Source organism: Antrostomus carolinensis, unplaced genomic scaffold (genome assembly GCF_000700745.2).
Source record: "Antrostomus carolinensis isolate BGI_N321 unplaced genomic scaffold, ASM70074v2 scaffold18049, whole genome shotgun sequence".
NCBI lineage: Eukaryota > Metazoa > Chordata > Aves > Caprimulgiformes > Caprimulgidae > Antrostomus > Antrostomus carolinensis.
Window position 1 is genome coordinate 34,377 of NW_010336601.1, and position 16,688 is coordinate 51,064.

Genomic DNA, 16,688 nt, shown 5'->3' on the forward strand with positions numbered 1-16,688 from the left:
TAAGTGTTACATGACAGGGTGCTCATAGAATTACAGCATTGTAGGGGTTGGAAGGGGCCCCAGGAGATCATCTAGTCCAATCCCCCTGCCAAGGCGGGTTTCCTACAGCAGGTTGCACAGGAAAGTGTCCAGGCGGGTTTTGAACATCTCCAGAGATGGAGACTCCACACCCTCTCTGGGCAGCTTGTTCTAGTGCTCTGTCACCCTTACAGTAAAGAAGTTTTTCCTTAAGTTTGTGTGCTCCTACCCCTTCACGTAAATGTCACTCATTTCTTCCCCTGTGATGCTCTTTTCATCCAGAAGGACATCTTTGGTGTTCCAGACAATCACCCTCAAAACATACCTAAGAGAGAAGATGTTCAGGGAGAGAATTTGATTGCCTTTATCAGGGCTGCCAGATAGTATGTAGTATATATGGATACTCACTTCTTGGCTTTTCGGGGAGTGATGTTGAAGGGAGGGCCTGGAGGTCCTAAGCTTTTGGGGAAAACATCAACCCACATCTGGAGCTTTCCCTGTAGCAGTGGAGAAGATGGATGAGGGATTGTTTGTTGCATACAGGTTTGTCATGGTAATTCCATAGAACTGCTTATTGACATGCTTAGTACTGATTTTAGCCACCGAGTAAAGCTCACTCATGTTACCAGTGTCAGAACTTCAGACTTCAGATAGGAGCAAGCCCAATCCCTCATGTTATGCAAGCTTCTTCAAATGAACAGTGCCAAGAATTCAGAAGATGGTAGGGATGTTAATTACCAGTGAATTCAGTGCAATTCAGGTGCCTAAATAGTTCTCATTCTATAGGTCCAAGCTTCCGTCAGAAGCGCTGTTAAGTACAGTGTCATACGTGTGGCTGACAGTTTGCAGCCAGTGGCCTACCCAGTGCAGATGACCAGTCCCCTTAGCTAGACTCTGCAGTAAGGCAGCCACTGCAGATTTTATACTCGAATTCACATGCAAGCCTCTTTATTTTCACAGATCAGTTTGCTGGTTGCTGCAGAAACTATCTTAAAAAAACAACCACTGGAGAGTTAGTAAATGCTAGAAAACTAGTGTTAGCCTTTGTTCCTCTCTAACAGAGAGCTCCAGTGCAAGACTTCATGTTTAAACTAGCTAGCACTCTGGCCCTTGTAGAGAAATGACAAGTTTGGTCTCATTTGTTGAATGCAGCCAGGAAGCTCTTGAGACAGGCCATCTCCTTTATTGTTGGTGAGGTATTAAACACATATTCCAGCTTATTTCAGTAACAAAGTAATAAATAAACCTTTCCCAATTTCCAGTCTGTCAGTGTTTAAAGAGCCTTTTGGGGGTCTTAATGGCAAAACGGAACTGCATTTTGTTATGTTTCCAGAATAACCCGCTTTAGTTTCTCAGCCAAGTAATACTAATTTGTACCCCTCTTCCCCCTGAGTGGTACCGCTCTATTGATAACATGACATCGATGCAGGAATAAAAAACTCCATTGCTGCATTCAAGAAATCAGAAGTAAATTGGTTCATAGTACCTGGGAGATGTTGGGCTGGAAGGTGCTATATAAGGTCCTCGTCTCCACATGTTCAGGTACCAAACCCTGGGTTCTGAGGATATGAAGGGCTAGCCGCTCTTCACCTGGACCAAGATGCTGATGCAAAATTTTGTTAGCTTCTGAAAGAAAAGAAATAGAAGAAGAACAGGGGCTCATAAACCAGAATTTGCTTTTGAATGTTTGAAAAAAATTAAAACCAGGTATTTAAAACTGAGCAGAAGACTGTTCAACATTAAAAAAATCAAAGATTTTTTCTAATTATCTATTAATAACTGCAAAGTTTTATATTTGTATCAATATGAATTTAAGACAGAAATATAAAATAAGTGAACAAGCTCACCAGCTTCCTCCAAAGTGTAGTCTCGTCCCCCGTAGTTAATCTTTCTGCCATTCTCAAAGACAACAGGAGGAGCATAGCCTTTAAACCTCGCTACATTTTGCAATAACTGGGTTGGTTTTAGTTGATCACGCCAGGTATTCACACCTGAACTTTTAGGAAAGCAACGGAAACACATCCTAAAATTATTCACCATTCAGGGCATTTACACATCATGTAAAATATATTTATTAAACTAAGTCAGAAAGGGCAGCACTGTTACCGCCTGGATTGAGGTCGCTTGACTTTGATACAGTGACATAATTTTGTACCATCTCAATTACCTTCCAAGACAGAGTGCTTTTTCCTTTACATATCAAAATAATTTACGCTAACAGCTATTTTCATATTTATTTCCATGAGGAGGTCAGAAAATTTGGTTAATTCTGTTAAATTCTCAGACATTATTTTTGAAGAGACTGGGTATTAGATCTTACAGTTAAAAATTTTCAATAGACAAAATGACTTACATGCAATACTGCTGTGGGATGCCACAGTGAGATCCATAACGAGAAAGGAATCTGTTCTCAAGGTCAATTATGGTTTCACCCACTTTTTCATCACGAGTCAATGTGTCATAGTCATAGACTGAAATTTTGAGATCCTTTTCTTGAGGTAGGAAGCAGCTGAGTTCATACATTCTAAACATACAAATGTTCAGTTAATGCTATTGCTCTTCTGAGCAATACTTTTTATTTTTCAATTAAAAAAAACCCAAAACCTTTTTAGTTTATTTTTGAGCCATAGCCTTCATAAGCTATTAAAGGGATGCCTCCAATACTGCTAAATCTAGCAGTAGTTACCACTCATGCCCCATTTCCTATTTGCACTTAACTAATAATGATGTTTTTACTCCTGTGCATATGACATCCTTCCTTTCTGCACAATGTAATACTACTTAGATGTTTGCTGTGCAGCAGCTTGAATTGGGACTGAAAAGAAACTAGTGTGGCTCTGCCGGCCACTTCAAAAAAAGGATGGTTGTTCAATCCATAGTTTCTGTCTGATTAAAAATGTTTATTTTTTTACCCAAATACAAACAAACACACTTGGAGCCTTAAAAAATATGGTCCAAATGTTTATCTTCTATGACTAGAAGGGATTATTCTGTCATCTAGCTGTCCCACTCAAAAGAGACTGTAGAGTTTTCTCAGATTAATTCTCTGAATTTACTTTCATGATATAACCTCATGGTTTCTACTGCTGCTGAATTCATTACCCTTGAGGTAAAGTATTCTATGGTTAATTATTCCCTGCATCTTTTTTTGTTTGTTTGTTTTTATTTCTAGTCTAACTTTTTAACATTGACTTCCAGAATCATTCTGGAAACACTTGGGATTTTGAAGGTACTCTGTACCTGGAATCAAGTCTCTCTGATGTCTCTTTCTTTGCATAATTTGAACAATCGTCCTCTCCTAAATTTCTAATTTATCAAAATCCTCCTCTAACTCTGGACACCAACCAGACCCAAAATTTCATTAGTAATTATAAAGATGATCTAACCTCTCAATTCCTAGTTAGTATTTTTCTATTAATATATTTCAAAGGTTTCATTAGCCTTTGAAGGGAAGGCCAGTGTATTGAGGATACACATTAAGTTGATTACTCATTGTGACATCCAAGTAGTTTTCAGAGTTAAAACTTTTCCCATATTGTTTAAGCATATTTTGTTATTCTTGTATACATAACACAGGGCGGTTTTAAGATATATATATACATTGTTTGACTTTGTGCAATTTACCCATGTGATACAGAAAATGTACAGACTAGCTAAACACCTGTGTTGCTCAGTGATTTCAAAGGGAAATGCCTTATGCAACTTTACTCATGATTAACTATAAGCAGATATTTCAAATAATGGTTTATCTTAAAAATCAGGAAAACATTCTAAAACACAATGAATTGAAAATACAAAAAAAGTTTGTTACCTGCCAAAAATTGGGTTGAGAGTATTAGGCACATAATTATCTCTATCTTCAATTACCTTTTTACTTAGGGATATTTTTATATAAGGATCACACTATTTAAAATAAGAAAAAAACATTGTTAAGAAATAGTTATCAAGATTAATTTTATTTAAAATACACTACAGCAGAGTTAGCTCACAGACATTCCAAAAGCAAAAAGTCTCACCAGCCCATTATTATCCTGGGGTTGAAGCTGCAAAGCTCGAACAATATAAATTCGCACGATACACTCCTGAGGCCCACTGTCTGGCAGCTCACGGAACTGGCGAGGAGGAGCTGGAATAGTGGGATCGTCAGGTAACGCATAGATTTTAAAGGATCCCTAAAAAAATAATGTAAAGACTCAGTCAAGATAAAGTAGAGAAGGCACTCTGCTGGGTTTGTTTTTTCTTATTTTTTGTTATTTCTTATTTTTCCTACATATACACACTGTTTTATATAGGAACAGCAAAATTATAGCCTGATCCACAGTCACTTAGAAGTCTTTTGTTTTACTTCTGTGGGTTTTGGACAAGTCTTACTACAAAGACAAGGTTATATCCTTAGCTGATTTAAATCAACACAGCTCTCTCGATTTCAACACCATTACTCAGTTTGTTCCAGCTGAGAATACGTAACACATACTTTCCTGTCCAAAAGCATCATTTAATGTCTGGGGTTTTTTGGGTTTGTTTGTTTGTTTGTTTTACAGACAATGTTAACATTACTTTAATCTTTAAAAGTCACAGAAATAGTACAAAACACCTTTTCCAAATTTATTCTAAAAATGTACTTTGCTCCGAACATCTGCAGGCGAATCTTCAGCCCTGTTCAAGAGGTTATTTGGGGAGGTTCTGTTCCACAGGTACCAGGGAAGATCAGGAATGATATTTCTTTTAAATTGACATGTATCACGTTTAGTGTGACCAATGTGTAGCTGTACCTTCCCTGAAAAAGCAGGGCCTGTACCTAAGCAGTTACAAGCACCTGCTGCGTGTATTAATGCATGCATCTGAATTTAAGCTGAAATACTGGCATGTAGACTTACTGAAATGCTAACCACTTACATACAAAAGATTGCATCTAGTATTTGGTTGTTGCCCATGATTTGAAATTTACCTTGAATTCCCCAACCACTGATGGATCATTGCTCTCCTCAGATTTGCCTCTGTATAGTTTAAATGTATCACAGAAGTCTGTTAAGCTATTAAATTCAGGTACTTTTTCCAGTTCACAGTCATACACCTTAAAAAAAGAAAAGAATAAGGAAAATGAAAAAAAGTGCAGTTTAGAAATTATCATACATGTCAGTTCCACCACTGTGGCATTGTGAAGTGTATTGTATATGTTTGATGGAGTATCTTAAAGAACCAAAGCTGGAACTGCTTTTATTTTCACATCTAAGCGGAATCAAATGCAAAGAACATGCTATCAAGTTTCATTTAGGCCTTGTTAAAAACAGAGTAAACAGCATTTCACAAGCTTATCTTTACTTTCTATTTTATGTGTATTAGACAAGAAATGAAAGTGGTCAAGCTTCAGCTTTTAACCAACAAACAGTAGAAGTACTGATCCTCTCTGTTCCTGCTCTCTTGATGTGTATATTTATTTAGGACCTGCCTAGCACCCAAAGAAGTCAAGAGTAAAATTCCATTTGACTGAAGGTCAGATTAAACTCTTCCTACATCTCTGAATAAGTGTAGTTAAGTAGAAAACAAGCAAAGATATCTTCTTAAAACCTTAATTTCACCACATGAATTAGTAATGGATCTTTACAGGAAATCATGTGCAGTTAAACTTTGAAGAGCATTTAAAAAAACAAAGGGCATAGTTCTGACAAGGTTTTGGGCCTATGATCATTACGATGTGTTAATTTATTTTATCCTGAGCAATACCTTTAAAGTGTCATATCCTTTTTTAATATACTGTCCACATTTTTCATGTTCTCCTATTGAAGCATAAAATTTGCTCCACCAATCAACAATTTCTTCTTCCTTAAAGATAAAAAATAAAATAAAAAAGTATTTTATTGGGAGATAAAGCCTCTTTTATATCGTGCAGAAACAATGAACAGTTAAGCATACTAAAAGATAGTATACTCTGAAACTTAATATCAGCTAAGTACTATTAAAGGCTCACCTGAAAGAGAATTAAGAGTGTAATGATTAAGGCTAAAAAGATGGAATTTCTCTTACCCAGGTGTAGGTATCTAGTCTATAATCCAGCTGTGTTGATAGTCAACAGCCAGCCATCTCTGAGCAAGCAATTCATTACTGGTATCTAGATACCTGTCTCAAAGGACTGATTTCTGGAGGTCTGGATATTTCTCTCCTCCATCTTCTGGCAGAGCATGGCAGCCTAGCCACCTAAGTTCTAGGTTACTTAAGTCAGAGGAAGTGAATATGCACTTAGCCGATGCAGTCGTTGTTTCAGCTGTTACACCATCATACCTGATATTCATTACAATAATTGCATGACTGTAAAAACTGCATGTTGAAAACCTTTTCCTGAGAGATATATGTGCTAGTTTGCTTTCAGCATTCCCATTTATTTCAAAACAGTTGCCATATAATAACCTTGGGACAGACCTGTAACTGCTGTAACCATGTATCATTCCATTAAAACCAGCAGAGATTGTCTGTATGGTGACAGAATCTTGCAGTTGGAGATCTACCTTAATGGTTACCAAATGCAGTTGAAAAGAAGGAACAGTGAGTCTTGCCCTCTTAAAAATAATATTTCAGTGAGCCTCATGAAACCCTTGATGCTAGCAAGCTATACATTCATCTAAGATGGTATTTCTGCAGGGTTTTTAAATATTTTTATTTATTTAAGTCTGATAATCACTTTGCTCAACAGAATGCTATTTTCTGTATTTATCCATAGGAATTGCATAATATAATTATTTGCCCCTGAAAACATACCTCAGTTTGTAATGAATAGTATTCACTGTGAATGAATAGAATTAATAGTATTCATTCACTGTGTAAATATGAAAAAATCTTTAAGACTGTTTGGGTTTAAAGCGAGTCTTCAAGTCTTCAAGTATCATACAGATCATTAAATGTGATTTTCTTTTTTTTTTTTTTTTAAATATCTAGGGGTTATTATTTGTCTTGCATATTTTTCCTGAACTTACCATTTCACAAGTTGATTGTAAGTTTTATGTCAAACATTTTCAGAGATTACTGTTCTCATCCACAAGCTTAAAATGCTAATTTAGGAGGCAGCACTGATGTACTGATTTTCAATTGGTAATCTCATTTACAAGAAAGCAATGTATAGATTTTTTAAAAGGAGTATACATTACCTTTTCTGTAAGCTGCTCATGAGGATCAAGTCATAAAAAAGAGGAAAATAAAAACAATGTTAAGGATATGGTTTGTAGAATTTTATGCAGTTAATAGGCTTTAAAAGATTAGGGTTTTGTATATGGTATGTATGTGAAGTAAGTTACTAACATCAGTAATTTATAAATACTTTTGAAGAATATTCAGACACCATGTGTTTAACTTTTGTTGTTGTTGTTGCTGTCAGTATGTCCTACATACTAAACTGCAGCATATAAAAAAAAAAAAGCAAGTTTTCAGGACTGTAAGACATTATCATCCTGTGCTTTGTTCTTCATGTAACAAAGCAAAACTGAGAGAAACTTGCTTTTTTCATTGTATCACTGCAGTGCTACACTCTGAATTCTATTTATTGATTTCCATAGTAGCATCATTCCCTGCTTTCATCTGTAGTTGCAGAGAGCACTGGATCTGATTTATTTCAGATGAAAAATTCTTTTTAAGAGCACTTACAAAACTGAATCTATTCCAGAGATTCTTTTCCAAACAAATTTCACATACATAAAATTCAAGGGGGTTTTTTTGCCCTTTTTGAGTATTTACTTCTTTATAAAACAATTTGTGAATGATCAACAGCCTTTTCCCTTCTCTTTCTCCTATTGTTTTTCAATGGTTTACAGACTGTGAATTTTCAGGAGTCTGAAAAGAAATGTGAAGAATTATGAGGTACAGTAACAATCAGTATACGTGTCTATAGATTTATCCATAGAAGTGCAATAACAACCTGCACAATCCAAAATGTTTCACCTGTTAAATCACAGATACTGTAATTATGACCCAGTAGTCCATTAAGAGCAAGCATCATGGTTCCCATTTGGAAGCTGTGATTAGCAAGTGTGATTTGTGCTAGTGTTTATATATCATACCTTGAGTTTTAATTTAAAGGCATAATCCATAAATTTTTGTGCAAAGCAGAAGAAATATGCAGAACATTTTATGCATACAAGCCAAATGCATCAGTAGGTCAGAACATCACTCTGGTATATCATATTCATTTACTCCCATTTCTGTTCTGTAAGTCATTCTCTTGCTGGGATGTTCAGGTCTACTTTACTTTAGTAGTCTTGTCTAACTTCAAATCAGAAATGCAGCATCATTTTTTTTCAGATTTGCATGGGCCTGTCAGATTTTCTAAAGTCAATTTTCTAAAGGCAAGAGTAATTTATTCTCAGAAACCATAACTTTAGTGATCTGCAAAATTCAGAGGCAGGATTCAGTGAAGTAATTTTGAATACTCTGCCTTATTTAAATTTGACTGTTTAAACACTGGTTTGTGATGTTGACCACATGAAGCATAGCTTGCATAATTATGCAATACTAATTTAAACTCCCATTTTAAAGCCTTTTCACAAACAGAACTTGTTTAGAACTCTGAATCTTCCATCAAAGCATAATGTTGGAAGAGTTTAAATTGGGGTTTATGGGTTTAGGTTTTTTTTCCCCTTGATATACCTTCAAATGTCTTCAAATAATGCACTTGGCAACTTCGGGAAGAAGAGGTTAAGAAAAAAAAAAAATCAAAACTTTAAGGCCTTCTTTAAAAGTTCCCAAAGCAAATAATGAGTCTTCAATATTTGGATATTATTGTTACTAAAGCTGGTAAGCAGGATGTGCTCACAGAATGCCAAAACACGGAATGAAATGCCATATGATAAATTTGAGATTTTGGAGTGAAGTATTCACATGGTAAAGATCATTTAATGGTTACTGTCCTTTTTTTAATGTACCCAGTGACTTCACTGTAGACTGTTATACATGAAGTTTTTAAGACACTAACTCTGAACTATTAGCTGATTGAACATCTTGAAATTGTGGGAAAAAAATTAAGACACACAGTGGATCCCTAGAAAAATTAGAGTTAGAATTTTATTTACTGTAGATTTATTTTATTCTCCAGAAAGTAGACTTTTAAACAATGTTTAAATATTGATAGTGTGGTTAAAGAATTCCTGTTATTTTGGTACTTCTAGTATATACATTCCAAATAAGCTGACACACAAAGAAGTTTTTAATAGTTCATACATATTGTACACACATAGTAAGACTTTCAGAAGAAAGATATCTTAATATTTGTAACTAATCATACTAGATTTACAAGCATCATCTCCTCCAAAATCTCTCTCTGGAAAAATAGCCAAGAGAAGTACAGCCTCATGACCACATCACATTAACATTCTTCCCCCACCCGACCCCATTCTGGTCATGGCCATGCATTAGCTCGGTACATACATACATGCACTGTGGTTGGAGATGCCATTTTGCTGAGTGCTGTTGCCACACTGCTTAAACACTGGAAATTGGAATGTAACTGATGAAATTTCAGCATTTTGTGTCCTCAGGGTGTTGTCTGCCTGTCACTTACACTTTCCACAGTTGCATTTATTTAAATTTGAATTGTTTTGAATAGTCTTCCCTCTCTTATATGAATGTTATAACTTTATCTAGCATTTAAAATTTTCCCTCTTATAGTTGAAATCAACTATACGAATTCAATAAATTTTTCTGGCTAAGTGCTAAGTTTTCTTTATTTTTTTAATCTCTTTTCTTAAAATTTTTAAAAGAAATAAAAATTCTCTGTACCACCTATGAAGCATTTATATTAGAACAGAAGGCCTAATTCAGATAAAAGAGACTGTTCTAAATGAAATATTAAGGCCAATTTACATGTATGATGAAAGTAAATACAAGAACATGGTCTAGGAGATACTTAAATTAGAGTCTGAATATCATGACATTAAGATACAGAAGAAGGAATGAAGGAATAACAATGCAATCAATAACATACTCAAATAGCAGTGAGAGTTCAAAAGTTTAAAATCAGTAGTATTTACTTTGGGACCTCCAACAAAAAATTTTGCATTTTTGAAAAATCAAAGTTGTGGATTAAGAGCCTGCAAAATGACTCTATTAAAGGGCATAAATTTGTTCTTCCTTTAAAATAAAAGGCCATCAGAAATTTATGAAAACACCTTCTAGGTAAGGGGAGCATTTTACAGTCCTAAAATAATTGAAAATTTTTCCTTGAGAAGTACTGCCTAGAATTTGTCTTCACTCATGTTTCAACTCAAGAGTAAAAGTCTGTAAGCTGAATTATTTACAAAATTGTATTGTGGTGGTCCTGAAAGAATCAGAGCAGCAGAGAGATTCACAAGGTTCAACAGAAAAGGAAAGAAAAGAAGTGTTAGTGCAGGAAAAAAAATGTTTCAGTGGTATTAGCTTTGGATTACTTCATCGTAAAAGGGGCAAAGCCACAACTGTGATAAAATGAATGGCTGAAGATCTGTGTTACCATGGCTTTGATTCTGTACCCACCAAAGCACACAGTTACTTCTAGCTCCTGTACTTAGAACCACTCAGTCTGTGCAAGATCAGGCTGCACTCACCATCACAGGTGGACAACTGGGTAATGTTCTATCATATGTTTTCAGTAGCTACAGGACAAGTGAATTCATTCTTAAGCTACTGGGTGAACTTCACCATGCGCAAAAAGTCATAGTTTGATGTTTACCATATGAAACCAAAGGTTTAAATGATTAACATATTTCCTTTGCTTTCCTGTCACAAAGTGACTTTGTTACCTCTGACTTTACAGAAGGTTGCGTATGTTTCTGACAATTCTGCTGTCTAGAGAGTTTCTCAGAAATTACAGATCCAAAGAAGAAAGTCAAGCATCAAATTTCAAAGATTACCTGTGCTGCTAGCAGTGGCTGTGTGTCTTCCATTTCAATTACTGTGTCCTGGCGAGGTGCAGCAGAGAGTAGACTAACTGTAAGTCAAAGATTTTATTAAGGCAATATGGTGTAGGAAAAATATCTTACTAAACATATTAATCAGATTTTAAAGCCAAACAATTACAGAAGATGTGAAATAATTCATCATTGGCTGTATGTTTGATCCTCTAAAGAAAGCAATTGGTTGCCACTTTTTGCTGAAAATACACAATATATTTTTGTGCAAGATATGCAAACATTTCTCAAATACACAGAATTAAAAAAGAGTAAAACTTGGAAAATGTCAGCATTGTATTCAGGGCATTCTTGCTGGAATACTGGATCATTACTTTGGTATTTAGTGCAGGGGTAGTCTGCAGGTAGTTAAATTCCAAGTTGATACTGAAGAGGAACTTCAGGGAACCTGTACACTACGTCTGAGAGTGGACTTGCCTTTGCACTCTGTCCTCCTCCTCCACAGAATATTGCACTAATTAATACTCTGAGGCAGATTTTTTTTTTTCTTTCAGATCACATTATCTCCCATTAAGTACACAACATGAGATAGCTATTCATCAGTACAGCATGCAGAGTAAACAACTGAAGATAGGTTATTCTAGCATCTCATAAGAAAGGAGAACTTGTCATTTGCCAGCTGTCTACCTTTCAGTTGTGGTGCAATGTCTTCTTTAGTAGTGTAGGGGTCACAGCGAAAGCTTTCCAGTAAATCAATGGTGCACTGTCCCACGATGGGCTTCCGTCCAAATGGTCTGTGGTCTATTACTTTAATAACAAGAGATGGGCTGTATAACTCCTCTTTTGGCAAGAGCTAAAAATGAAAGGTTAAGAGTTTATTTATAATGCAAACAGAAGGAAAATGAAGAATGAAGATTTCTCCCCCTAAATTAGAGCTGTTACTTTGTTTACTTAATATTGAACTACTATGTTCTATGGCTCTATGGTGAATGAAAATGTCTAACCTGATATTATGAGTCAATAAAAGTCAGTTAGAATAATTTTAATTGCCTCAAATCTTGAATCTTATTGACTCTTACACAGCTCCCATCCTAGCAGCACGAAAGTACCCACAAATCTACAGGTAAATTGATGCCTTTTCAAATTAATTTGTATGCACTGCACTGGATTGTGCATATAAAATTGTATAATTTATCAATGACTTTGCAGACATGTCTACATGATCTTTACGAAATTGCTTATGTTAAGTCAAAAAAAAGATGTGCAAGTTTTCTGTTCATTCTTGTGTAACAATTCCTTGACCTTTAGCAGTATGGGATAACTTGTTTTGCTATAGATAACTGGTATATTGTTTTTTGCAACGTACAACTTTCATAAAGAGAACAGAAGACGGAAAATTTGGTGTCTTTTTGAGGTTTTTGATCACCACAGATTCCACCATTTCACCCCCACATTCCACAATGAGACTTGGAGACATAACAGGTGCCAGTTGGTAGTTTTTCATATTCCGCAACCCCCAAGCCAGAATCTGTAAAATAAAATTCGATATAAGCAAAAGAGGGAGATGATACATCAATATGCTTAATATGATACTCAAAAAGTAGGAAAGAAGAAATGAAGCCTTTTTTAATAATACAATATATTGGCAAAATATTTCAAGGTGGTTGTTCTAGGAAAGTTAATGGAAAAAATGAAACTTGAAAACACTTAAAAAAAAATCTCCCATATTTCTCACTATGAAATTTTTTTTTTGAAGCAAACACACAAACTTACTATCTAGAGGGTGAGGTGACTGTACTTCTGTTCCATTAGTTTAAGAATAAACCATACCTCAACAGCAGTGAGTTGAACTACTGGTCTGATTCCTTGAGGTACCATGTAAAGCTTTGGTGCTCTTTGTGATGGAAGAATTGGAAGGTTGGCGCCACCCTGTTCAGACACAAACATGAGTATTAGTTTCTCTCATCTTCCTTAAATGAAATACCTCGCAAGTATTAAGACAATTCTTCACATTATGATTCGCTATGAAAGGATATATGTAATAGATCATATTATATGATATATACACACAAAACAATTTATAAGAAATATATACCTTGTCCCTCAAAATAAGTTCTGCAGCAAAAAGAATGTCTCCACTAGCTTTGCCATTATTTGTTACAGGATACCAGAGCAGTTTTGGTGTGATGTCCTCTTCTGGAATTAACTTGACCATGGGGGAACAAACACTTCTTCCAAGGAATTCATCTTTACCCTGCAACCGAAAATAGCAATCATAGCCATTAATGTGATTCTCAATTAATATAAATAAATAAAAAAGTAATCAGGGTAAAAATCAGTCACCTACCACTTGGTCACTGTCAAAAAGTTCAATAACAACATTAGGTGGGTTTTGGGCTACTGTCTGTGGGTCCCCATAGATCTCGATTTCATGAAATATGAGAGTTTGGTCCCATGTAGGATTGAGAGTTGAATGAATGATCTCAGTTGTTTTGCTTTGATGGAGGAAAGAAACATGAGCGTACGGATCTGAAATATCATACAAAGATTAAAAGCATAGAGTTACAGACAAACAAAACCCCATAAGGCCATAAGGCACACAAGCACAATTTTTATCAAATATAGTATGATGTTTTTCTTCTGTCACTACCAGTTCTATAAGCCATTCTATATAAAACAAAAGCCCACACATACACATAATTTACATTTAATAGAGTAAATTCCATTTGATTACTAAATAGTTTCCTTTATACAAGTCTTGATTAACTGAGTAATAAATTAAAATTATAAAATGTCTTTCAAATCAGAAAGAGAACTTGAAAATTAAAATGAAAAAAGATTAAACAGTGGCTATATTAATCTCCTTTTAAATATTTTTGTTGTCTCCATTGATAGACAACTGCACAGCCTCATAAATAATATAAAGAAATAATTCTAGTTCTGACTAGTTGCCAAACAACAAATTCTCCCAGGCTATACTGCTCAGGTCAAGCTTTGGTTTCAAACATGCTTATTTATAGCAACCTCTTCTTGTGAAACAGCTGAATGATTAAAGTGGTCTAGGCCCAGTGTTTGGCAGGTCTTTAAATCATCAAGAGCTTTGTAGAAGGTATCTGATGATGGTCATTAACATTTCCTGTACAAATTGCAATTACTAGGGACTAGAGGCTATTTTAAAGGTTATCTTTAGGTCAGTTTCAACAGCTTCTGGCTAGGTACCTGATCAGAGTTTTATAAAATTTGGCTAAGTCTTCAAACTAGCTTGAGAGGAAAATAAAATGTAGATGTGCTAGTTTAAGTGTGACTGCATCTGATGTATCTGCCTTGAATTCTACATATGCAAATTAGAGGCATTGTTTCTTTGTATTGCTTGTAAGTGGTGCATATTGAAGTAAGATCAAATACACACAGGCAGCTGTACCAAAACCCCCTCATTTCAGAAAACAGCATTACAATATCTACAGCTCTGTATCTTCTGTAGCAAATTAACAAATGCATTACACTTACTCAATGAAAACAGGAAGAAAAAGAAGAATGCAAATGGAGGTTGATGGGGAAAGACAATCCTCAGCTGCCCATTTAATCTTTATCCTTGGCTGACTTATTTAAAGGAACTGTAAAGTCATATTCTTGCAGAATCTAATTTCAATTTGCTCTCTGACTTCCCAGTGGAATTTTAATTTTAATTAGCAAAATTTAAATACTTTATAACCTGAGTATTGAATTAAGTCTGACTACAGAGATGCTAAATGGATACAGCACTGTTGTACTACTTAAGTGCTGGAAATAATAGGGCAACAGTTATGCTCATATAAACAAAGCCACGCTTATCAGTAAGGCTCAAGTGTAGCTTTCTACAAGTTCATCTCAGTAATGAATTAATATAAAATACTGAACATTGAGAGGCAATTGGTGACATAACAGCCATCCAGCTCTCTTCATCCTTGCTTTTGTGCAAGCTTCCTGCAGGACAGCTTAGGAACTGTATGTAGGCTTTGGTTAGAAGGAGAAGCTAAGGCACAGGGAAGGGACTGGTCATGGGAAATTCAGACCTTACTTGAATTCCCATTCCCTCACCGAGCATTTGTTGGCAGCAGATACTGCACATTCAGAGCATTTCTTTTTTGGCAGCTTCTGGGGCAGTACTAACCAAATCTGGATCCTACGTAATGAAGCTGAGACTTCCTTTATGGCATGGTTTCAGTAGCTGGGACCTATGCACAGACCTTAAGGATTTAAGATATTCTATAGATAAACCAAGTTACTAGTTCATTGCAGAAGTGGGTTTTCTGCACCATTAGCAGGGATTTTCCATACCTGAAAAACTGTCTTTGTCTAAAGCCATGAGATTTCTTGCCTGGTAGATGTAACAGCGAAGATGGTAAGTATATACTCCTGCATCAAATAAATAAAGAGTTCAACTGCATTATACAGGCTTCTTTTCTGTAATTAAGATATTCTGAGTTCATAAAAATGTCTTACACATTTTAACTCAAGTACAAGCACTGTAGTATCATTTCTACTTGTCTTTTGGAGTGACAAGTGTACTAATGCTAACGAGCTAGCACTTGAGAACATTTGTTCCAACACAAAGCAGAAAAAAAAAACCCAAAAAAACACAAATTCTTTTTCAACATATGATCATCTAAAAATCCTTCTATTCAAAAATTCCTGTTTGAAATGGTGTGATAATCTAGCTCCTCCAAAGAGAATCAAGAATTGGGAATTCCTGTGCTTAATTTATTCACTACAGCACTTGCAGGGACCTGGAAGTTCCACATTTTTAGCTATTAGCTCTAGAAAATTATTCCAATTCCAACTCTGTCTTTTTGTCTGAAAGATTAAAAAAATCACTGTGGCCAAGGCAGAATAGTTTAAGAGGAAGATGTGAGAATGGCCCAAACCCAGGACAGCATGTAGCTAAGTTACTACAGCATTTCTTTAAAAGATGTCAGTTCAAGCCCTTTTAGCCCTTGCAAAACTGAGTCACTCATCGCCTCATTGAGCTGAAACCTTTGAACTCTGGCAGGAAAAGGTGTCATTTTCCTCCTATTGTGGTCATCTTTTAAAAGAAACCACAATAATCTTCTGCAGGTTCTGAAAGACAAGATTTAAGATTTAGGCACCCATTCCCAGCAGGGAGATCAAGTTCTGTAGAGTCTAAATAAAGACAAGTGTCCTAGTCAGCAATCCTCAAAAAGGATTTCGAGTATTAGCAGTGGATGGGATTGGCCTCTGTTCCTATTATCTAACACTGGTGGCTTCCATCTCAGTGTCCCTGCTTTTGTTAATCTCATTACAGTGATTCCAAGGCATTTAAAGCCAATCCAGGTTGGCAAAGTTACAGTTTTGTTCACTTTGCCAACTCAACTGCATGGTCTTACTGCTTCCTCTAGGTCAGGCATTTGTCTGTCCCCACAGTGAACTGGTTAAGTGAGCAAAAACAGCAAAAAATTAACTGTACGGAAATCTTCTCCACTGGCTTAGCTCCCTGCATTGTTCTGGAGGGACCCTAATGCTAAAAATGTATCATTTAAGCCTAAAATTCAGGTGCTGCAATAGTTAGCTTTAGAATTCCTGTCCCATACAGGTTTTAAAAATGTCTGTGTGACAGTGGACTGAAATATCAAAATCACTAACTATGATTTTTCTTTTAGTAGCCTAAATAGGGCTCAGTCAAGGATCAGAGAGTAACTAGAACAGGAGGTATATAAACCTAGATGTAAACCACAAAGAATCACAATTCTGTTTGAGACCAGGGAGAAACAGACATGACAAGGCGTTTGACACTGTCCCACATGACAT

At 35.7% G+C, this 16,688-nt stretch overlaps 1 protein-coding gene across 1 annotated transcript in view; it reads right to left on the reverse strand.

Annotated features, from left to right (window-relative positions):
* Positions 1-15,278, reverse strand: part of LOC104530367 (myoferlin) — a gene marked incomplete at its 5' end in the record, with an annotated part of 19,785 nt that extends 4,507 nt beyond the window's left edge. The window contains 18 exons of the mRNA XM_029086718.1: positions 248-343; positions 427-515; positions 1,505-1,644; positions 1,866-2,014; positions 2,372-2,542; positions 3,830-3,921; positions 4,035-4,190; positions 4,967-5,092; positions 5,743-5,841; positions 7,158-7,169; positions 9,431-9,487; positions 10,887-10,963; positions 11,571-11,736; positions 12,250-12,411; positions 12,714-12,812; positions 12,979-13,137; positions 13,231-13,412; positions 15,201-15,278. Coding sequence (XP_028942551.1) covers positions 248-343; positions 427-515; positions 1,505-1,644; positions 1,866-2,014; positions 2,372-2,542; positions 3,830-3,921; positions 4,035-4,190; positions 4,967-5,092; positions 5,743-5,841; positions 7,158-7,169; positions 9,431-9,487; positions 10,887-10,963; positions 11,571-11,736; positions 12,250-12,411; positions 12,714-12,812; positions 12,979-13,137; positions 13,231-13,412; positions 15,201-15,278 — 2,110 coding nt within the window. The remainder of the gene's footprint in view (positions 1-247; positions 344-426; positions 516-1,504; positions 1,645-1,865; positions 2,015-2,371; positions 2,543-3,829; positions 3,922-4,034; positions 4,191-4,966; positions 5,093-5,742; positions 5,842-7,157; positions 7,170-9,430; positions 9,488-10,886; positions 10,964-11,570; positions 11,737-12,249; positions 12,412-12,713; positions 12,813-12,978; positions 13,138-13,230; positions 13,413-15,200) is intronic.
* Between the last annotated feature and the right edge of the window lie 1,410 nt (positions 15,279-16,688).